The sequence below is a fragment of the Manihot esculenta genome, chromosome 15 (genome assembly GCF_001659605.2).
Source record: "Manihot esculenta cultivar AM560-2 chromosome 15, M.esculenta_v8, whole genome shotgun sequence".
Taxonomy (NCBI): Eukaryota; Viridiplantae; Streptophyta; class Magnoliopsida; order Malpighiales; family Euphorbiaceae; genus Manihot; species Manihot esculenta.
The window spans coordinates 732,907-744,709 of record NC_035175.2 but is presented as its reverse complement, the minus strand read 5'-3'; the positions used below and the strand labels follow the sequence as shown (position 1 = coordinate 744,709).

General features: G+C 40.3%; 1 protein-coding gene across 1 annotated transcript; it reads right to left on the bottom strand.

Annotated features, from left to right (window-relative positions):
* Positions 1 to 400: 400 nt before the first annotated feature.
* On the bottom strand, positions 401 to 3,805 carry LOC110601276 (COBRA-like protein 7). Its single transcript, XM_021738352.2, has 2 exons — positions 2,974 to 3,805; positions 401 to 2,097 (listed from the first exon to the last, which is right to left on the bottom strand). Exons 1-2 carry the CDS (start codon positions 3,497 to 3,499, stop codon positions 683 to 685), a joined length of 1,941 nt encoding a protein of 646 aa, XP_021594044.1. The 5' UTR covers positions 3,500 to 3,805; the 3' UTR covers positions 401 to 682.
* Positions 3,806 to 11,803: the final 7,998 nt, after the last annotated feature.

The following is an 11,803-nucleotide window of genomic DNA, read 5'->3' as shown; positions in this document are numbered from 1 at the left end:
ACAGCTTCCTTCCTCAATAGTTTCCTCCATCTCCATTTCTATTTTCCTTTTGTGGTATCTGACTTATGATTCAGGATTTCAATAAATTTCATTCAGCTACAGTGTGGATAACTGATTAGAGTTTAAAATGTAGACCGCCAGAGAACGGAGACGACCAAGAACGGGTTGATCAAGTTGGTGTACAAGAATTACTCGAAGAAACAAAAGATAACTTAGTAAAAAAAAAAAAAAAAAAGGCTCAGGACACCACCAATTTAACAGTTGAGTCTGGAGAATCGTCAAATCCACTACATTTCACATTCAGAGCCATCAACCTGCTTTCAAAAGATGCAGGCTTACTCAGAAATGAACATTAAAACTTCTACCATCTTCAGACAACCTCATAAATGAACAACAATGGTAGCACAAGGAAGAAACTAATCAATTACTAACACTTTTCAAACCCTACACGTGATGTCAAATTGTACATTCGCTTAAAACAATGCTCTCACAGTATAGTATATATCAGCCGTTTAGAATGTGCAGAGAACAGCACAACCACTGGCAATAATCAAATTCACAACACTCCTATTAGCTAATCTTGGTGTGCGTCACTGCTGGATGAGCATGTATATGCGAAAATCCGGAATGAATGAAAAGAATTAGAATACACATTAAGACCAAGTAGCTTCTCATCTGCCAGCTACTGCTGCATCAGCATGCCCAACACAGTTGCTAGGAAGATCCACAAAGTCATAGTCGGCTCCCTTCTATTGCCGTTACCTGTTGGGTATATTTTAGGAAGTGAGCACTCCTCCCCGTTGAAGAATACTTTAGTCGGAAACCCATCTCCAGCAGCCACATTGAGTCCAGGCATAGATTTCTTTGTAAATGAGATCACAGATTGCTGCTTTCCAGGCACCCTAGGATTCTTTTGCAGGTCAGCTCCATCAGTTTCAGCCACAAGATAGTTCAATCCTGGAAGCCCTTGCATGAATATGGTGCTGTTGACGCCCTTCACCATGCTTCCATTGAATGAATACATTGCTTTAAAACCAGCAGCAGCTTTATCCAATTTTACTGCAGCAAACCAATCAGGAAATGCAATTTCATCCCAGTTGAAAATTGAGATCCTTGCACTCCATCCATGGGTATAATCTGTATATAAATGCCAGTTAATGCTCACCCCACAATTATCTCCACAGGGCATTGGGTTTGGCACTGATTGATGTTTAAGGTCAGCCCAAGCCCTAGCCAAGGCCGTACGATTATCAGAAGATATAAGCAGTGCCTCTGGAGGAAGAAGAACAGCTGGAGCAGTCGCACTACAAGTTCTTTCTGTGTTACTAGCGCAACCACATGCGCAGGTATTGCATGGGACAACAGAATCATTGTAGTAAGCAGAAAATGATACACAGCATCTGGGGCTCACACCCCTGGGGTGAGTGATATTGCATACTACCTGCCAGCTAGCAACTGCAGTTGAACTTGATGGTAAGCCACTTGGGTCTGGGAATTGGCTAGGGCTCACTCTTACTGGGGGACCACATTGATAATCAGGGTTAAGTGTGCCATTGATCTTCCAGTTTTGTGGTGGTGTTAGGTCAGACCGATTAAGAACTGGTGGCATTTTAAAAACCTGCATCTGGAAAACTGAAGTTGACTTGCTTGGGTCCATTGATGGTGGCAAGATGGTACCATTTCGACAACAAAATGGCTTGAGCCCAAAGGTTGTGTCATTATACTTCGTTGGAGTCAGGTCAATGATTGTTGGCCTTCTTTCACAGTTCAATACATTGGCAAAGTCTATTTCCTTATAAAATGTAGCCTGCGGGCCAAAAATGCAGTCAGATGAATCAACTACGTAGGGATAAGCCCCTTTCATGGTGTAGATAAATTCATCCATCATCCAGTCCCAGCTCAATTTCCAATTATCAAGACGACCAAGGGGATTGTGATTTTCAATGGAAACCTGTGCCCAGTAATTGGAATCATATGTTCTGATTACATCATAAATAATTGTTAGATCCCCATTCTGGCGAGGCAGGAATTCCTCCTCCACACTGATGTTTGATTTAAAGTTCTCATCTCTGGTGCAACAAACATACATCATACTACCTGGGAAAACCAAAAAAGATATCCATCGGTGAGTGTAGCAACATATAAAATATGAAAAAGGCAACTCACAACAACATCAGTATCATATGATCTAATTCTGATAATATTTGGTTGAAGCAGAGAAACGAGCTGTTTTGCAGTTGTTAACAAAGTGCTCTAACAGTTGACTATAAGCTAAGATGATGCACAAAAAAGTAAAACCTCAGGAAGTTATCGGAACATACAATCTCCTCTCATGCTCAATTTCCTTTCCCCGAGAATTGACTTGACATGATGAATGAAGCAAGCAACTCTCCTCAAGATTTTGAGAACAGCAACGAATTCAAATATTAAATGTAATAAAAAAATATAGCTACATATATTGAAGCTGAGCCCTCGTATACTCAAACTTATACACTCTGAGACAACTGTTACAGCTACATCTTCGTACACAACCAGTGTGAATACGCTCAATATATCAGACATACATACAGCATATACTACCACTGAAAATTGAAAACTGTTTATGACTAATCACTGTTTTCTCTAACAAATGGAGTTCCAATCTAATACCACAAAGATTCCCTCCTATTTCTAATTGGATCATGTCTTAAAACTTAAAATAGATAAATCACTATGTAGAATGAAATAGATAGAAACGACGGTGCAATAGAAAATTATCCAAGAATGAAAAACAAATATCTGTGTAGAAAGGCGTCAGTTCTTTTCATCTTTCTATAAGGTAGAAGAAAAGCTTACCACAAAATTAAACACAACAGAACCGCCAGTATGACAAACTTTAAACTATAACATAAATGCCCAGACAACTGAAAAACGCAGAAAGAAAAATCCCCAAATCAGAAGTCAAGAAAAAAAAGGGGGGGAGGAAAAACTAACCTTCCTTAGTAGTCTTAGGGCAAACAAAGCCATCATTAGCAAGCGCGATATTAGATGGCCAAGGCACATCCTTCAACGGGACACCAAACTGAGTCCCCAACAGCTTAACCTGAACAGAGGTCTGAGTGTAATCCCCTGCAGTCTCAATTGGCGTTTTGAGATCAGTCATAGGATATCCAGCAAAAATAGTCCCATTACCAACGCTGGCAGGCAAGCTAGTGCCATCAGCAAGAATAGCATTAGAAGCAGAGACCAAAAACTCATCATTCTTAAAACCCACAAAAACCTTCCAAGATTTGAGCTGATCAAGGCCGTTATTTTGTATACTCAACGTGGACTCGAATCTGTAGGGCTGGTGGGTTGGATTAGTGGGCTTGAGCTGGGTTCCTCCTCCATATTGGTAGGACAAAAAAATCCCATTGCAGGAATTGGCCGCAGGAGGTGGTGCTTCGATGTTAGTCTGGGAGATAGCAAAGGGTACTATAGCAACAAGGATCAGAAAGGGCAGATTGAAGTTAAAAGCCATGAACTTCCGGGCAGAAATGAAACTGAAGTGAGAAACGGGAACGCACAAGGGATTTTTGGTACAGCTTAGTAGAAGCTGAAGCTGCAGTGCTGCTAACAGTCACGGTATTCAAAGAAGCTGATTGGATTTCCTGGATGTGTATAGGGAATAATGCCTTGGAATTAGCAAAAAGAAAAAAAGTGTTTTTTCCGTTGCATTAAATAGAAGTTTTCCGCTCTTTCTTTTTTGAATTCGCGATGGAACGAGAACGCCTTTTCGCTCCTTGATTCGGTAGAACTATGAGGCAGAGACAACGGCCGAGATGAGAACTAGCAGAGTTTATGGATGGCTAGATTTGATTGCGACCCAGTCCATTAAATATTAGATGCGAAGACAGTCTTGTTTGTGATAAATATATTGATATTATAGTCCAAGAATTTATAATTTAAAATTGAATAATTTATAATATAACCCTTAAAATATATCAAAAATCATATTTAGTAGATTTTTTTAATTTAGTATTTGAAATTTTATTTAGTTAATAAAATAAGCATTTCATTTAAAATGTACTAATAAACTATAATAATTGAATTTTGTTTTCTATATAAGTTTAATGCTTTGAATTGTTTTTTTCAAAAATAAGCCTTCAAAGTTTTATTTCATTTGTAAAATCAGTCGATAATTAATTTAATAAGATGAAAACTAAAAGATTAAGTTGTATTAACTGCCTAAAAAATGATAAGTTTTCCTTCTTCCTTTTAAATAAAATCCCAAAAAATATAAAAAAATAAAATCGTAAAGAGTAGAATCCCAAGCCCATGGGCTGAATAAGTCAAAGCATTTCAATGTTTGCCCAGACACCACATTCTATGTTGTACAAATAAGAAATTTTATCTTATGATTCATAATTTTGATGTAATAATTACATAAATTATTAAATAAATAATTCTTTTAAGTAAAATAAGAAGATGGATGAAGAAAATTACGGATTAGTTGATTTAGAAAAAATTTTCAACTAAAAATCTAAGTGCTCCAGGTTTAATCTTCTCCTGAGATATAATATGTGCAAGATAAGATAGTTTTGTGTATGATTAATCACTAACTAAAAAAAAAGGTGATAATATGAGCCGTGTGGCCATGGAAAAAAGAGTCTCGTATCTAAGATCAAACTGCTAACTAAATTCAAGAAATTATAGGTGATACTGATGTTGGCGTCACCACTTCACCACCACACTCGTCAGACATTTGAATCTATACAACAATGGATCAAACTCAATTCTATGTATCGAATCCTAAAGCCACCACTCACCAAGTAATGAAGCTAAACGAGCCACTTCTCATGAAGTCCGTGGAACAACAAGACTTTCTTCTGTTTTGCTCTCTCTGGTTTGGCCCATTACATCAGCCCATACGTACAGTCGCAGGATAATTGCAGAATTGTTTGTGAGGTAAGCCTGCCCATTATCTCACGTATGTCATATAATATTATTCGCTTTCATCCTTAACATTTGTCCGACTAAGATTAAATCTGTGACTGAAGTTAGTCAAAGCTGGCTCCTCGCCTACGTCTGATGATGATGTAAAATGGCCCTTAAAGTTCACATTAAATTAAGTTTATCCAACTCTTAATTAACTCTCAGAGAATGGCTCCTTCATGTGGGTTTAGCAGCTGAACAAATGGATCTTTTCTTCGACAACGACACTCATATTTAACACCAAAATGAAAAACCCAACCCAAGGTCTATCGATTCAAGTAGTTAAATGGAAAAAGCCCACCAGCTAGCCACCACAAATTCTCTCATAATCAATCATTATCTAAGCAAGAGACCGACAATTGTGTAATTGGTTAATGAGTTGTGATATTATTTGTCTTGTAATTAGATTATGACAGGACATGGATAGCTATCGAGTCATGTGGAATGGGAATAAAGTGCATCGAGAATTTGCGTACTGAATCATCAAGGGCCCTCAGAATAAGGCAGCTGCTGACTCTCGACCAACTAAGGATCTTGTCTTGGTTCCCAAAATTAGGGTCTCAATTATAAGAAATGACGTAGTCCACATATTTCACTCATTGGTTGAGGTTTCCATTTGGCTCTCGTTGCTCCATCCCACTGTTTAATTTCCCATTATGTATAAAATTTTGCTTATTTTGTTTGTCCTACAGTAGTCAAGCTCAACTCGGAATCAAATCAACCTAATTGATATTTTAAATCAGGTTAAAATTAGAACAAATCGAAATTCTTAGATTTAACAAAAGTTAAACCAGTCTTGACACCTAGACCAGGAAATCAGTTGAGAACGAACTGCGGCCGCCCCTAACCTAGAGCAGGGGTGCAGTTGCTGCAACCAGTACTTGAATGTTGTTGCGAGTGGTTGTTTCTGAATTAATTATATTAATCAGTAAATCCAATACCGGATCGGAAAGATAGAAGCCATAAGTCTAAACAGGGCTAGATTGGCAAATAGACGATCCATTATCATGAGTGATGTGGAACCCACAGATGAAATTTGCAGTGGTAGACAATTGGCAGGAAGCCAGCCTGGAAAAGATGTATCTGTATCTTTTATCTTAAAAGCTTGTTAACCATGCACAAACTTTAATTTCCAATCATAATCGTAAGTTAAACTATATTAGTATTAACCCAGGAAAGGTTAAGGTTAACAGAGTGGGGAATCTCTCATGCACGAAGTACTTTTTTAAAATTATTTCTCTTAAATGTATGATTACCTTAAACTATTTAGATATAAAAATTAAACCTAAATGTTAAGTGTTACTGTATAATAATCTTAACAATGTGTGCTAATTCTTATTATTAACAATAAGGCTTGTCAGCACATGCAAGATAATTTGCAAAATTCAATGAATTAGATCACTCAATTATCTATATATGGTTCATCTTTTTCACATGCCATAAATAGATGTGATGACGTGTTAGGAATCATGATCTTTCTTGGTGCTATGGTTTTTATCTTTTAGATTAATTTGAAAGTGGACCTTGATTTAATATAATTTTAGTTTTCGTTTATGTTTGATTTCAAGTCATACTATAATTAAACAGCCTAATACTACAAAATTAATAACAAAAGAAGCCATGCAAGTAAACACAAGCTACCTTTCTAGTTTTGTTGATTCTGATCCATATCATTAGGTATGGTTGCCAAATATATATGTAATTATCATATTAATTTATGAACAAAACACAATTAATCCTAATAAATAAATTGGACATTTTGCATGTATATTTTGAATTAGAATTCCAATTAATTATTCCGTATAATAAATTCAACAACATGACTGATGATCTGAGATCCAGGAAATAGAGTTTTACAATAATTCTGTAAAACTGGCAAAAACTTATCTCTAGAGGAGAATATTTCTCCTTCTATATGTTTCCTTTTGTCCGCTAGTGACGTGTAACAAAATGTGTGTCATTGGGCCACCTGTCCGTATCACTTTGATATGGACGTACGAGGAAATCAGATCGCTGCCCCATGCGTAACGGCCCCTAATTCTCTCCGGGCGCACATGCGAATGGTCCCGCAAGGCGAATGGACTGAATTCCTTCCTGGTTCCGAGATGGGCCGGAAGATAAGGTTAAGATTAGACCCAGAGGGAATCTGTTCATTGAGGCGGAAGAGCTAGGCCGGCCTGATTGAAGAAACTGACTGGAGTCCGGTTTTTGAGCTGAGTGGGCGGAACCTGATTCTTGGAGGAGGCTTAGAAGCCTTCAGATTATGGGCTGCCCTAATGGGCTTGGCCTTAGATCGGAGCGAAGAAACCCAACGGTCATCAATTGCCCCTTTACCTTCTCGTCAGTTATTGCCTCAACTGATGAGGGGGTAAATCCCAAGAATCATTATGACTGCGCCTGTTTATGTACAGCTTCCCTCATAACACCCTTTCATCTTTTTGTCATTTTGACTTTCGAATCCCCTCTGTCTTTTTCCACTTCTGGCTTTCCTCTGTTCTTCGTGCACACTGCCATTTTCACTTCCCTGCTTTTATTTTCAAGGTACGCTTTCCTTCCTTTTCCATGAATATCTTTTAAGGATCCTGGCACCGCTGGCCTAGGGTCTAGCATCATCCCGTCCAGCATAAAAACCTCATTCTTAGGGTATATCTTGATATTACCTCCTATTGCCACATTCAGGACCCTCGCCGGAATGAAAGGATCTTTCTTTCTGATCCGCATTGTAACGACCCGAAAATCGGACCGCTACTGGCGCTAGGATCCAGATCGGCTTAAGGCCGCCGGGACCCATAGCAAGCCTAACATACAACCTGAATACCTGTTTAATCCCATACATGATCAACATATACATAAAAATTTTAAATTTTCTCATTCATTTACCAAACTTAACCTGTGCATGCACAACTCATAGGCATAACCATTAACCCCACACTGGAGTCCTCATCAATACTCCAATGGGGTAACATAACATATGATAAGTTTGGTTTACATAAATATCATTAACTCATTTCATTAAAAGATCATGTACTCGAAGGGGATTAACAACATACTAGGGTCAAGCACAACTATAAACCTCAATAGACATTATTACATTACATTACTATACATGTAACAGCCCGAAAACCGAACTGCTACCGGCACTAGGATCCAGATCGACTTAAGGTCGCCGGGACCCGTAGTAAGCCTGCTAAACTGTCTGTGTACCTGTGAAATCCCATACATGATCAAACATTTTTGTCACATCATGAAAACTTTTCTTTATTCCCAGGGCTTAACCTGTGCATACACTATTTCTCTACTCTGTATTCCCACTCTAGGTGGACATAACTCATAATGTTAAGCCTGGTTGTCTCATATGCATTAGTAATAGAAAACACATACAAACATTGATCATGTAAATACAAAAAGGGATTACAATTCTTATAAGTCAAGCACTAGTTTATACACTGTACACTATCTCTTTACAATACATGTCCACACTGACTAACTATTACATAATTCTTCTTCTTGCAAACCCTGCTGGACTCCCTCTGGACTCTGAACCTGTACAACTGGGATTAAGGGAGAGGAGTGAGCTACTAGAGCCCAATAAGTAGAACAGTAGTAAAGAACAGGTGATAAAACATGCTCTCATGCAATGTATCACATCACAAGTAATCACATCTCAGCATGGACGGATCAACACTCCCTCTATACCATATGCCTGGTCCCCGTAGGGCTGTTCCAGGTCTTTGTGCCTAGTCCCCGTAGGGCTGTTCCAGGCCTTTGTGCCTGGTCCCCGTAGGGCTGTTCCAGGTCTTTATGCCTGGTCCCCGTAGGGCTGTTCCAGGTCTTTCCTTTGAGGGCTATTGAATCCGTACTATGTCCATACAGTCATAGAATCAAGGAGAAATGCAATGCATCATATTCGTGTACACTAATGCACTCACCCTATAGCATATTCATGATGCATGAAGTATGATAAAATATTCATTTCTCATATTAAAACATAAGTTCAGTTCCACTCACCTCGGGTTGACTCTGAACTGACTCTGCAGGTTCTGAAACTGGACTCACTGCTGCTCTCTGGGGTTCCTCTGGTCCGTACCTACACAGGTGGACTCAAATGAGGGACCAAACTAACTCAAAACCAACTCTAAGAAACTCCCCAAAAACCCTCTAACCGATCCTCAAACAAGCACATAAAGCATGCAAAAGAAAGCTGGACAGGGCACTTTCGGCGGCAGGTTCGGCGGCCGAAACCCCTCTCCAGAGACGAAACTCATGCATGTTCGGCGGCACCTTCGGCAGCCGAAAGTCTCGTCCAGAGACGAAACTCAACCTTCGGCGGCACTTTCGGCGGCCGAACCTTGCCTCCAGAGACGAAAGTCCCAAGTTTCGGGGGCAAGCTTTGGCAGCCGAAATTGCCTCCACAAAGGGTTCGGCGGCCGAACCTTCCTTCGGCGGCCGAACCTGGCTTTTGCCCGATGGGCAGAACCTTGCTCTGCTTCATGCAAACCTGCCCAAACTCCTCTCAACATGCATAACAACTACTCCCAACTAGCATATACACCATATATGCACAAAGGGGTCTAAAACTAACCTAAAACCCCAAACAAACATAGCACATAACACTCAAACATGCTTGAACACCAAAGATCACCAAAAACCTCACCTACACCTAAACATGCATACTACCCATACAAACTTCATAAAACCTTCAAAAATCAAGAAAGGAAGTTCAGGATCTTCTCTTACCTCTTCCAAACAAGAGATTAGACGATCCCAACGTGGAGTTATGAAGAACCAAGCTTCCAAAGCTCCAAACTTCCAAACTTTGCTCTTTTGCTTAAAACCTTCAAAACAAACATAAAACCCTTCAAAACTTTGAAAGATCTGAAGGAAACCTACAAAAGCATCAAAGTCAACGTGAGAAGGTTTTGGCTCACCTCTGGCTGCAAGTGGAGGAGAAAATACCCTCCTCTCACCGACCTTTGGCCCTTTTATAGGTGGCTGGCCAGACCACCTTCGGCAGCCGAACGTGAATCCGAAACCATGCAAGGTTCGGCGGCCGAAAGTGACCTTCGGCGGCCGAACATTAGCATTTCTCCCTTATTGCTTTTCTTTCAAAACTCTTTTCCTTTAACCCTTTAAAACATTCAAAACTCTTACAAACACACATGAAAACATATGTCTTACCCTTCTCGAGGGTTCCGACACTCGAGATTCCACCGGACGATAGGAACTCTGAGGCCGGACTCGAGCCGGGTATTACAATACATTACATCATCCTCAAGTCCACAGCTAACTATTACATAAAACATAACTTTACTCTTCTTGACCTCCTGGCCTATCCCGTACCTGGAAACCTGGGAGATTAGGGAAATGGGGTGAGCTACTAGAGCCCAGTGAGCAGAATAATAAAACATTTAAAACACATGCTATCATGGAATGCATCACATCATAGACAAATCACATCAAGGATGGTTTTGTCACCAATAGTCCTCTACATATCCAATAGTGCCTCGACCTAGTCTTTCTCTTAACATAGTGCCAGGGGCGTAGAATGGGCCTCGACCTGGACTTCCATACCATACCATATCATATCATACCACATCATATCATACGAGGACTAAAGGATCATCCAATACCCATCCACATCATCATCAAATTATGCAATGCAACATATTCGTGAATTCTAATGCAAACAACCTAATTTATCTCATGGCATTCATGATGCATGAACATGCTCGAAGCTGATTTATTTATTTGAAACATAAAGAGTTATTCTACTCACCTCAGGCTAGCTCTGACAAGACACTGAAGCAGCTGTCTCACTACTGGGGTCCTCGATTCCTCGGGTCCGAACCTACATAGGTGGACTCAAATGAGGGACTAAACATACATGAACATGACTCTAAAATACTCCCCAAAAACCCCCTAAAACACCTTAAAACAATCATAGAAAACATGCAAAGGAAGGCTGGACAGGGCACTTTCAGCGGCAGGTTCGGCGGCCGAAAGTCCCTCTAGAGACGAAAGTCATGCACCTTCGGCGGCACTTTCGGCGCCCGAAGGTTCCTTCCAAAGACGAAACTCATGCATGTTTGGCGGCACCTTCGGCGGTCGAAACTCCCTTCCAGAGCCGAAAGTCCACTTTTGGGGGCAGGGTTCGGCAGCCAAAGGCTGACCTCCACAGGCAGGTTCGGCGGCCGAAAGTCCCTTCGGCTGCCGAACCTGAGTTCTTCCAAAGGGCAGAACTCAGCCTCCAAAATGCACATTTGACTCCCAAACCATTCAACTCAAACATAACACTTCCACAACATGCATACACACATACATAAGCTCCTAGGGGCCTCAAACTATCCTAAACCCCAACTACAACACATCAAGCATAAACAAACAACCCACATTGCTCAAAAACTCAACATAAATCCATAAACTCAATAACAACCTAAACATGTATTTCTACCCCATAAATTTTCATAAAACACGTTTAAAACATAAAATGAGCTAAGGATCTACTCTTACCTCTTAGAGAACGAGAGGAGAGGCGATCTAACTCGGAGATGGGGGAGATCTAGCTCCTTAGGTCTCTAAGCTCCAAAACTTGCTCAAAGCTCACAAATCTTCAAAAACCAAGAAAACACTTGTTAAAACTTGAAAGATTGGAGTAAAATCGTCAAAAATGACCATGGGAGAGCATGGACTCACCGTTGGCCGAAAATGGGGAGAAAACTCGTCCGTTTCTATAACGACCCGGAAATCGGACCGCTACCGGCGCTAGGATCCAGATCGGCTTAAGGCCGCCGGGACCCGTAGCAAGCCTAACATACATCCCGTATACCTGTTAAATCCCATACATGATCAA

What these genes read in the sequence shown, in the direction of transcription:
- LOC110601276 (XM_021738352.2), bottom strand. Translation starts at nt 3,499, where the DNA reads ATGGCTTTTAACTTCAATCTGCCCTTTCTGATCCTTGTTGCTATAGTA. An exon ending in CCCTAAGACTACTAAGGAAG is followed by an intron (nt 2,098 to 2,973) that starts GTTAGTTTTTCC and finishes TGGTTTTCCCAG; the next exon opens with GTAGTATGATGTATGTTTGT.